Source organism: Lontra canadensis, unplaced genomic scaffold (assembly GCF_010015895.1).
Source record: "Lontra canadensis isolate GAN:19392208 unplaced genomic scaffold, GSC_riverotter_1.0 scaffold209, whole genome shotgun sequence".
Classification (NCBI taxonomy): Eukaryota; Metazoa; Chordata; class Mammalia; order Carnivora; family Mustelidae; genus Lontra; species Lontra canadensis.
The window spans coordinates 903,023-915,485 of record NW_022631203.1 but is presented as its reverse complement, the minus strand read 5'-3'; the positions used below and the strand labels follow the sequence as shown (position 1 = coordinate 915,485).

The window sequence follows — 12,463 nt, the reverse complement described above, 5'->3', positions numbered from 1 at the left end:
TCTTTATGCTTCTTTTAAGAAATGACCATGTCTCTGATTAGCAAGCTTTTAACCTGATATATGTTTATCAGACCAATTTGTTAATTACGACATTAATGACTTAAAAGGCCGATGTTTAAATGAAAGCAAAATGATATGTATGGATTCCATCAAAAATCCCTTAATCAAAGCATGCAGGTTATTTCTTGGTGAAGCCATAGAGCTGGTTTCAGGTCCATATTTATTATCTGGTCCATATACTTTCTAAGGAAGTTTTAATAAAAAGGTTTATAAAAACAAAGGCAGAGAAACCAAGCTCAAATAACTAACACTTACTGTATCAGATACTCAATCATCGTTAGAGACTGTTGTTTTAATTATATTTGCATATATCACAATTCTTTAATTTAGTTCTACAGTCTTGTTGACAATATATTACATTTTAGTGCAAGTACCTGTTGCAGTTTATAAAACAGAATGTGGCCCTGGGCTGTGTGAAATAGTCAAGGCATTATTATTCATTCACCATACACACATGAAGAGTAAAGATAAAATCCTGATAAGTCATTCAACATTTAAATATATTTCCTGAGTAAAGTTTCAGGTACATAGGAGCATCATCCATAAGACTTTTATACATTATCCTATTGGATAAAACTATATATAATTTTCTCCTAGCCAATTCCTAGCATAAAAACTGACCCATACAAATCTGCTTATTTTTTAAATCATATTTAGCAAATGTAACAAGTACTGTAAACTCTTCTATAATAAGAAGAGTACCTTTAGAAATTGAGCTTTCAAATTTATTTTGACATAGTTACACAGCTTCACCAAATAGCCAAAGCAAACTTTGAAAAACAAAAACAAAGCTGGAGGCATCACAATTGCGGAATTCAAATTATATTACAAAACTGTTGTGATCAAAAGAGTATAGTACTAGCACAAAAAATAGACACATAGATCAATGGAATAGAATAGAAAACCCAGAAATGAACCCACTAATATATGATGAATTAATCTTCAACAAGACAGGAAACAATATCCAGTGGGAAGAAGATAATTTCTCCTCTTTTTTAATTTACTTTTAGCCATTCATATAATATGTACTCTCATAAATCAAATACTTGATTCTCTTTACCTAATGAAAGGAAGTTATAAACTTGAAAAATAAGTTGAGAGAAATACACCCAAGTTTAGGTAGGTACTTTGTAACTCTCTGAATAACATTACTGATTATTTTATAGCATGGAGCAGAGAAGTATTCTCTATTATAAAGCTCCAAGGGAGGGAAGTGAGAAATCTGAATAAATAAACTGATAGAAGTTGAGTTATTCCAGGTGGCTTTACTTTTTAAATTTGTGAATGCAATGAGAAACTACTAATTTATGAGTAATCAAGGATAAGGCCATTCTAAATATGTGGGATTGAGAATTATAAAAATTTAAAATAGGGGCACCTGGGTGGCTCGGTCAGTTGAGCAACTGCCTTCGGCTCAGGTCATGATCCCAGGGTCCTGGAATCGAGTCCTGCATTGGGCTCCCTACTCCATGGAGAGTCTGCTTCTCCCTCTGCCTCTGCCATTGTCTTTCTGTCTCTCATGAATAAATAAATAAAATCTTATAAAAATATTTAAAATAAAAGAAATATAGTTTTACAGCTTTAAGGGCAGATTGTAATAAGAACGTAACCAACAAGCACCAAAAAAAAAAAAAAACAAACAAACAAAAAACCTGATTAAAAAATGGGCAGATTATGCTGAGTGAAATAAGTCAAGCAGAGAGAGTCAATTATCATATGGTTTCACTTATTTGTGGAGCATAACAAATAGCATGGAGGACAAGAGGAGATGGAGAGGAGAAGGGAGTTGAGGGAAATTGGAAGGGGAGGTGAACCATGAGAGACTATGGACTCTGAAAAACAATCTGAGGGTTTTGAAGGGGCGGGGGGTGGAAGGTTGGGGGAACCAGGTGGTGGGTATTGGAGAGGGCACGGATTGCATGGAGCACTGGGTGTGGTGAAAAACAATGAATAATGTTACGCTGAAAAGAAATTTTTAAAAATGGGCAGAAAAAAACTTAAAAAAATAAAAATGGGCAGAGGACCTGAATAATTATTTTTCTAACAAAGACATCAGGTGGCCAACACACATATGAAAACATGCTCAACACCACTAATCACAGAAATGCAAATTGAAACCACAGTGAAATATCACCTCACACCTATAAAATGGCTAAAATCAAGAAGACAAAAAACATCAAGTGTTGGTGAAGATATGGAGAAAAAGGAACTCTTGTGCATTGTTGGCAGGAATGTAAATTGGTATAGCCACTATGGGAAGCAGTATAGAGGGTCCTCAAAAAACTAAAAATAGAAATGCTATATGATTCAATAACTCCACTCTTGGGTATTTATGCACCCTTGTGTTTATTGAAGCATTCCTTACAATAGCTAAGACGTGGAAGCAACTTAAATGTCCATCAATAGATGAATGGATAAGGAAAATGTAGTAGGAATAAATATATATAATATAGGTAATGTATATTATTATGTATTATATACAGTGTTATGTCATATAATGTATAAGATGGATAAGAAAAATGTGTACATATATATATATGTGTTGATGCATGTATATATATACATATATATAAAATAAGTATAATGGAATATTACACAGCCATAAAAAGATGAGACAGTGCTGTTTGAGACAACATGGATGGACCTAGAGGGTATTATGCCAAGTGAAATAAGTCAGACTGAGAAAGACAAATACCATATGATTCCACTCATGGAATTTAAAAGAAAATGAATAAAGAAACAAAGAACAGAATCAGAACTATAAAAACAGAGGAAAAAAATTGATGGTTGCTAGAGGGGAAGGGTGTGGAGGGGTTGGATAAGGTGGGTGAGGAGAAGGAGATACAGGCCTCCAGTTATGGAATGAGTAAGTCATGAAAATAAACAAAGCATGTGAAATACAGTCAGTGATATTGTAATAGTGATGTAATGGGACAGATGATATCTGTACTTGTGGTAAACATAGCAAAATGTATAAACTTGTCAAATTACTAAGTTGTACAACAGAAACTAATGTAACTTTGTGTGTCAAATATACTCAAATGAAAATAAATAAATAAAAAGAAACAAAGTAAATTTAATAGCAGTCATTAATAAGACTTGTTTTAATAAATAAAAATGCAATATTATTTAATTAACATATAAGTACAATGAAGTATATATTTGCAAAGTACTTGGTAAGTTTAAAAAGCAGTTTAAGTATTCCTCATGAAATATTTATATTATCTAATTATCAAATTATCTAAAGATATTATAAAGGTAAACATTCTCCTAAGTTAATTATTTTTGAAAAAACAAAGTAATGGGATCTATATTAATCAACTTATAACATTAGTTTCCAGGATTTTAGCCACACTCACTTTCACAAGGAAGTTCAACATCAAATTTCAAAAAAATAATAAGTTAAGTTTTGACCATTTCCAATGTACTCCTACTCTTATTATGTATAACCAAAGAAGAATGATAATTTATTTAGTCTTCTGAGACATTTAGTTATCATAGCTCAACCTACTTTTATGTCAGATTATATTAATTTTTCACCATCATGTAATATATCATGTTACTTTTGGATCCTCTAATTACTTCTTTCTAAATAAAGCTAAAGATATGGCAGAAGTTCACTAAAATATATATCTGAATATTTTGGTTTTTTTTCTATTTTAATTATAGTTATGAAGCAGTTTACCCAAGAGATTATATCCACCCAAAATAGTTCACATATATTAATTTATAGATTCTTAATTGATAAAATTCCAAATGTGAAAGCAATCACAAATCAAAAAGCACATTTTATCTCAGTTCAATTAAGTCCATCTTAGATATTATTATAACATTGTAAATATGCTTTCAGTTATAATCTATGACTTTAACTGGGTCTCTTGTTAATTAAATTTTATACTTATAACAATATTTAATTAATTTATTAATTAAATTTTTTACTTAAGCATTTCTGTAAGCATCTACAAAAATTTGTCTTCCTAAGCCTAACTAAAGATACTGCACTTAAGGTGGACTGTTGGAATAAAAACAGTAAATAGCTCATTGATAATGATAAAAATCCACAAGTAATTCTGTTTCTAAAAAAATTTAATTTATTTTATTTTATTTTCACAAGTAATTCTATACTATAGAAGCATATAGTTATCTTTACAAGGAGGCACAGACTTTATTTTCCTTGAAATCTCTACCTCTTTTGTCTTTTTCAGGATTGGATTGTACTTTTCCAGTCTATGGAGAAAATTTTGAAAGAGCAGAAATCAATGGAGAGAAACTACTTAATATCACCCGGCAACAACTTAGTGATCTTAGCATAACCCGGACTGACCACCAGGACATCATATTGAAAGCAGTTGCTAATATTTGTGAAAAGGTGAATATAACACTGTTCTATATTGCCTTTCTTTCTAAATAACTAGTAATAATTGAAGATTGTGCTTCTGTCTGATACTATATTCTTTACAGTGAATTGCAGTTTTGTCTTTCAACTCAAAAGTATTTATGATTGATATGGTTTTTCATTACTGTACTTAAAATTTGTGGGCCCTTCTTAATCCTATATTTGAATCATGGCACTGTCTGAAGTGATTGTTGTTTCTTGTTCTGCCTTGAGGATAATGTGTCCCATCATTCTTGGGAAAAGTCAAGGATATTCTGCCTAAACTCAAGGGTATTCTGCTTCCCAGAATTGAAAGTCAGACATGGAGATTCTAGGAAATAAATTTACAAATTTTTATAAGATCAAAGGATTGAGAAGACTGCTGTATCTACCGTGGCTCAAAATGAATTGAAGAATGGTAAGGGGTTATCAGGGCCAGACACAATATTCTCGACAGATGTCTCTGCATCTAGAAATAGAATTGTCACTTTATATAATAGCTAAGTCAACCCACAACTCAATAATAAATACAAAGAATATACCTGGCACTGTTTAACAAAGATGAAGAAAACGTGGAGTTTTTCCTTATTTCAGGGCTGTGATCAAAATCCATCTATCTACTCAACAAATATTGATTGAGGACCTTCAGTTACTTGAGAAATTCAAGAAATGTCATATGCCTAATTTTGTCTAATGAGTTTCATTTTCCACATTTTCATTTGATAGGCTTGAAAACTATTTTTTCTCAGTCTGACCAATTTCACTCAGCATAAAAGCCTCTAGATCCATCCATATTGCTGCAAAGGACAAGCTTTCATCCTTTTTGTTCCTGCATAATATTCCATTGCATGTATATACCACTTCTTTATCCATTCAGCCAGCAGTGGACAGTTAGGTTGTTTCCATACCTTAGCTATTGTAAATAATGTTATAGTAAACATAGAGTTGCATATATATTTTTGAAGTAGTATTTTCATTTTCATTGGGTAAATACCCACTAGTGGCATTATTGGATCGTATGGTATTTCTATTTGTAATTTTTTGAGCAACCTCCACATTGTTTTCCACAGTGGCTGTACCAATTTATATTCCCACCAATACTTCTCAGGAGTTCCTTTTCCTCCACACCTTCACCAATACTTGTTATTTCTTGTCTTTTTGATTTCAGCCATTTTGACAGCTGTGTGGTGCTATCTTGTTGGGTTTTTGATTTGCATTTCTGTGATAATTAGTAATGTTGAGTATTTTTTTCATGTGTCTTTTGTCCATTTGTATATCTTCTTTGGAAAAATGCCTATTCAGGTCCTCACTCATTTTTGCAATGGGATGCTGTGTACTCCTTTTTGAAGTACCTCTTGGGTATCTTTTCCATCTTAGTCATTACAGTAGTATGACAATATGTGTATTTGATTACACTTTATATCCCATTAAGTTAGGTATTCAATTGAGACTACTTACTAATAAACACCATGAGAACCCTTATATACTGACTAAACAAATTTAGTGTGTCAGTCCTAAAAAGGTTTAATTTTAACAGTCATCCATACAATTTATTCTTTTTTTTTAATTTTTTTTATATAATTTTATTTTTTATAAACATATATATATATATATATATTTTTCCCCCAGGGGTACAGGTCTGTGAATCTCCACGTTTACAAACTTCACAGCACTCACCATAGCACATACCCTACCCAATGTCCATAACCCCCCATCCATACAATTTAAATACAAGTTTATTTCTATATGGAAGACATATTGGAGACTATTGATTATGTTAAGAGGTCAAGTAGTTTTTCCCTATAGAGTAGAATACCATTTAAAAATATTGGATGGACAAAAAAGAAATATTTGATAGGGGGAAAACTCCAATAATATCAATTTCTCTTAACTGGCTAGCCATTCTCTAGAATATCTTGGCATCAGAACGGTTTCTATTCTTAGATAATTTCATAAATTCTTGTGATTATGTAACCATGTTACCCATCCTTCACAGCATGTTCTAAAGGATATCCTTTTGATTAAAAGGGAAAAGAAAAGATTTGTAATGTGTCAGTATTTCAGTCAAATTACTGAGGTATATATGAACCTGAAGATCTTAAAAACTTATACCCTCTAAATGTTTCCTGACCATGTTTATCTTCTGGGATCTGTCTGAATAAAAATATTTCATTGAGTTTAAGATGCAGTCATTGAAGTGTGCTATTATTTCATTTACCCCTTTGAAAGAAAAAAAAAAGCAACCAACTGAGCTAGTCCAATGATTTCTTCCCACATGTATAAACAATCACATCCTGATTTAGGAAATTTTAGAATTCAAAAATAAATTTGTCTTCTCCAATCAATGTAATGTGGTATTTTATAAGTTTATATGGTCCCTAAGGTACAGGTTGTGATAATATTTTGAAAGATCAAACTGAAAAGGGACACATGTTCCTAAAGGTAATAGATAAGTTTTCATATAGCTGTTTGAGTAATGACTTTTGGTAAAGCTGCTTTTGACTCAAATTCTGAAAATTAGCCAAGTATCATATATCATATCATATCATATCATATCATATCCTATCTTACATATATCATCATATTTTAACTGGATATCTGGGACTTCCAGTGTGGAATAAATGCTAAGCCCATTAGAAGAAAAATGCTCAAAAAGTATGACCTGGAAATAAACAGAAAAAGTAGTGAGGAGACAGGATCTGAATAACAAATGATTTCTTAGTAAAGAGGACTGTATTTATCTTATTTCTGTGCTTTCACGGAGGGATGAAACTTGAAAAATGAGAGAAGACATCAGCAATTGTAAAATATAACTATTCTTCTTGACATATATTTAATAGAAATCCATCATAATTTCTTTAATATCAAGTAGAAAGTAGCTACATGGATCACATGCATATAGATTTTAAATATAAGATAAAAGATAAAATTAAAAGTGTAGATAAAGGGGTGCCTGTGTGACTCAGTGGGTTAAGCCTCTGCCTTTGGCTCAGGTCATGATCTCAGGGTCCTGGGATAGAGCCCCACATTGCACTCTCTGCTCAGCAGGGAGCCTGCTTCCCCCTCTCTCTCTGCCTGCCTCTCTGCCTACTTGTGATCTTTCTCTCTCTGTCAAATAAATAAAATCTTAAAGAAGTGTAGATATAAAGTATGGTATAAAATTATCAGTTTTAACACTCTCTATTATAATTTTCTAGATTTAAAATATGGTTTATGTGTGGTTAGAGGGTGGGAATTCAGATATAGAGATACAGTTTTGAAGGCTAACACAACGTCAGGTGATAGTGGAAATCTTGGGAAATGTTGGAGAAGAAAAGAAAGCTCGATTTGAAGATTTTGAAGTAGTAATCTTAATATAATATTATTGACTTTAACTTTACTTCATATTATTATTGACTTTTAACTTGACTGTATGTAGCAGGAATAATTTATAAAGTACCATTCTGTATTCTATTCTGATTTTAACAACTGAGAGGTAAGAAAAGAATGTCAGGCAGTCTAAAACACATACGAAATAGATATTTTTAAAGGATGAGTTTTTTAAAAAAAAGAACATTATGGATAACTGCTGTCATGCTTGTTTTATAGATGAAGAAACTGAGAGTCATAGAGTTTGTTTTGCTCCATGATTGCTTAATGAATAAATGATGGAGATGGGTTTAAAGTTCAGATTGTCTGGCTCAGTATTGTTACACTCAAAGAAGATACCAGAGAAGAAAAGAAGGTGGGCAAAGGCGAGAATGAATGAGAGGGATCTAGAGGCTATCAAAAGAGCGAGGAAATCACCAGCAGTTAAGGGAGATATATATCTGAGGAGGGCAACGTCAGCAAGGTAAAATATTACCAAAGAGGTAAAAGAAATTCTATTATAGTCTTATGGGTAGTAAAGTTTGAGGCAAACTATTTTCATACATTAAAAATTAATTGTTTGATAAAGAGAAATAAGTTAACCAAACATAACAAACTTATCTGTATTACTTTTGTTGGGCCCTTCTTAAATATACCATTTGCTTCATGGGCTATTGCTATTATCCAATTAGCATTTATTTATTTATTCATTTACTTTTAAAGATTTTTATTTACTCATTTGACAGAGAGAGAGAGAGACAGTGAGAAAGGGAACACAAGCAGAGAGGGAGTGGGAGAGGGAGAAGCAGGCTTCCTGCTGAGCAGGGAACCTGATGCGGGGCTCTATCCCAGGACCCTGGGATCATGACCTGAGCCAAAGGCAGACGCTTAATGACTGAGCCACTCAGGCGCCCCAGTTAGCATATTTTAAATCAGCTAAGCAAGAAGAAAACAATTGTTGAATTTTTATACTTACCCATATTCATCTTTCCTTGATTGAGAAAGTAGTATCATGTTTTATTAGAAAGCTCAGTAGGACATTTATGGCCCTGGTGAAAGGTCTCTCTTTTCTAGAAAGACAGAGAAATATTTGGTGGAAGATGACAATGTATAATTATATTTTTTAAACTGCATATCCCCATGCAGTGAGGAAGTACTCAATAGATTTTTCATCAAAGCATGAAGTTGAAAATCTGTCTTCGGTAGATCTTTTTTGCACCTGGGTTTTCTCATCTCTCTGAGTTAATTACAAAGACCAGTACCAGGCAAGAACAATACCAAAGGAAACAGATTATTGATGTTATAGATATTTATAGATAGGTTCATTCATTTGGCAGTAAATAAATGAAAATCGTATTTAATATAATTAAGGTTTAAGTTATGTAAAGATAATTACTGACAAACATGATAAGTTAATATCATTATAAACAGAAATTCAGCTTCGTGAATGCAAGGATTTATGTCCCTCAGAGGAGTAGGGAAGTTTCTGTGTCTAGAATCAAGTAATAGGAATTCATTGAACTATAGCTCTCTAATATGTCCTTTTAGTATCACAGATAACCGTAATTACTATCAGTGCCATTTATAGAGTTTGGAAAGCCTTTCCAAAGATTTACAATTGATCCTTATTATAGAAAAAGAGCAGTTGGGAAATAATCAATAGGATATAAATTTTTCAAAAATGGAAAAAATAGAAGGAATAATGATAATCATGTTTCAAAAATTACATATAATCCAAATAAGTTTGTCCTTTTATCATATGGAAAATTAATTTATTTCTATGTTCTTTTCTGAATTTAGCTTGTTTATCTAGCTTATGCTTAAATCTAGGGCAGAATCCATCATTCTAAGTTATTTCCTCTATCCAACTTTTCATTATAGAATATGTCATCAAGTGTGGGTTAAAGTTTATTTTATGGAATATTTTCTTGTATCTGAGAAATTGAGAAACAGAAGAAAAAACACTCTTGCCTTCCTTATGCCACTGTTGCTTGGTTTTATATAAAATCACATGTACTTTGAAGTTTGGAATAGAATACTAGACATTTGAAAATTTATTTTATTTTCCTATAGGACTCCTCTTGAAATGTTGAGTAGAAGGATGTAAAGATGTCTACACCTTTACTTCCATGGTGGAACTAATTCATAATGCATACTAAAAAATTCCAGTAAAATCAGACAGGCAGACAGTGTTTTCAGACACTCAGACTGTTGTTCCTTGCTTTAAACCTGGGAAATATAGAGATTACTGTACAGCTTCCTTTCAAAATACATCCAGTTGCTCCTTAGTCCCATGTTGCTATAACAAATGGTGGTAAGTTGTAACCATGTTAACAGAATGGAATGTGATTTACATGATGACAAAGCAGATGGTTTACTGCTCAACAGTCAGAAGGAAAGATCATTAACTGATTTCGGTTTCAAGACTTAACTCATTCAAGTTAATTTTACCTGCAACGAACTTCCTTGGAGATTATCTAAGAAAAAAAATTCAAAATCTTTATCTCTCATCTCAGAAATAGAAACCTTTCTGGGATGTGCAAACTTTTCATTAAAATGTCCTTTATTTCTGCTCCTTTCCCAGTATAAGGAAGTTTGACTTCAATAGCTCTAAACAACAAATAGAAAGGGGAAAAAAAACTCAATTTATTTACTACATGCCCCAGAACAACGTGTTAATGGATAACAAAATTTGAGGAACTTGTATTAAAATTAAATTTCTTTAATTATAGTGGGAATGAGAAAATACCTAGATATGAAAATAACTGGTACTGCTTATGAATGTAAACCAGACAGAGTCTTGCTCTGCTTTCTGTGGCATCATAGTATTGGCTAACTAATTCTATGTTCTAAAACATTATTACTTTACCACTTTTTCTATCTTCTATTCATTCTTCATTATAATTATATTGAAGATGAACTAAATTCAGTGTTCAATTATTTCAGTCGTCTTCCTTTTTACCCAGAAATAAATGAATGGTTCTCTGTCCTGTGAAGAAAGCCAACACAACTTATTTTCATATCTGTCAGTTTTTATAGTTCTTGTTATGACTTATCATCAATATATATTTGCAATTAAAGGTCATCTTCCTTTCCTTCTATTCTTTAATTTTCCAAGAGGGAAACCTTACATAATTATAAAGCTGAGAAATCCAAATAATGCTATCTTTTGGTCTTTCTTCTACAATCTCATTTTTCTACTCTTAATAGAAACTAAAGTTAAATATAAGGACTAAAGATGTGTAATATAAAAAACTAATGTCTTGGCCACTGTTTGAATAGATATCTGGGTTCAACAATGGCTGACTGCATGGTAAAACAAAAGTTAAGGAAATTGTGTTATTCTCTCACTCTAGGCAGTTTATCACTAAAGTAGCCTATAGAGCAGGAATTTCCTCAAGTTCATTCGTCATTATTTAAATTCCAGAATTGTTAGCTGGTTGGTTTTTTATATTGACTCTGAGGTAAGTTACAGTTATAATGGGGGACTTGAACTATTCGGACAGCTGCTTGGAAATGTCATTCTATTAATAGCAAGACATGTGTCTGACTATGCCTACCATTCCCTTCCTTCATTACTACTTACTAACTATAAGATGATATGACATGGTCACTTTTTCCCAAGGCTTCTAGGTTTCATAAATAGCTATTTTTTGCTCAAAATTTGGACCAGATAAACTGTTCTTATCATGTTTTTCTTTTCTGAGAAATGAAATTGCCAAGAGTGCAAGTCTTCAGACTCAGGTGATTTTTTTCTTAGGGCATGGGGGTGGAAACTAAATACTTAACATATTATTTTAGAAGGACGGTCAGTAATCTTATGGGAGAGATGCCAGAAGCTTAAGAAATTGGAATTTCTTTTTATCTTAAAGAGCTGTTTTACAAAGTGTCTCCAAACATAAATATTTTGTGAGATATAGATATGTTGGTTGGATGTAAATACAACTTGTAGATAATTAAATAACTGCACTAAAATACTAGTATGTCATGCATTTAAGCTTAATTCTCATAGAAGTAGAGTTGAAGCTCACTGAACATAAATTATAGTTCACCTTATCTTTACTTTTACTAACAGCTTAACTTCTCTTTAAAATACAGCTTCCTCTTTTTGACTGTATATGCTCCATTAAATTGTCTTGGTTTTTTCCCCCTTAGGACAAAGTTGAAAAGAAAGATATGCAAAGAGAAGATCAGGTAAGAAAACAATAGTAGCAACAACAACAAAAAATTTATTGAGGAAATCTAAATAAAAAATTATTTGTTGCAATACTAAAGACAAGTGTGATGGGGCAGGATGTACTGAGATTTATAATTTTATGGTTCAAAGTATAGTTACTAAATTGTCTTGGAATTGCTACTATTAACAGCTGCCTACAATGTGGGAAAAAGTGAGTCAAATGGTATCTTTTCACAGTATACCAAATATCCGGCTGGAAACATCTGGATGACTTACTGGTTCACTCTGCATGGATAATATTTAATTCTGTTTCTGTAAAAGTTTTAGCACTTGATCTCTTTTGGCTCTGGGCTTTTGGATATCATGGTAGTTGAATACATTGTCACCTCCTTTATCTTCTGTGTTAGTTATGATGTGTGTGTGTGTGTGTGTGTGTGTGTGTATGTGTGTATGTGTGTTTGAGGGAGGAAAAGAGAGACAGAGAAAGAGAGAGAGAGAGAGAG

General features: G+C 32.2%; 1 protein-coding gene across 1 annotated transcript in view; it reads left to right on the top strand.

Annotated features, from left to right (window-relative positions):
* LOC116861903 overlaps positions 1-12,463 on the top strand; it is a 204,307-nt gene that overhangs the window by 34,550 nt on the left and 157,294 nt on the right. The window contains exons 2-3 of the mRNA XM_032848784.1: positions 4,266-4,429; positions 11,939-11,977. Coding sequence (XP_032704675.1) covers positions 4,266-4,429; positions 11,939-11,977 — 203 coding nt within the window. The remainder of the gene's footprint in view (positions 1-4,265; positions 4,430-11,938; positions 11,978-12,463) is intronic.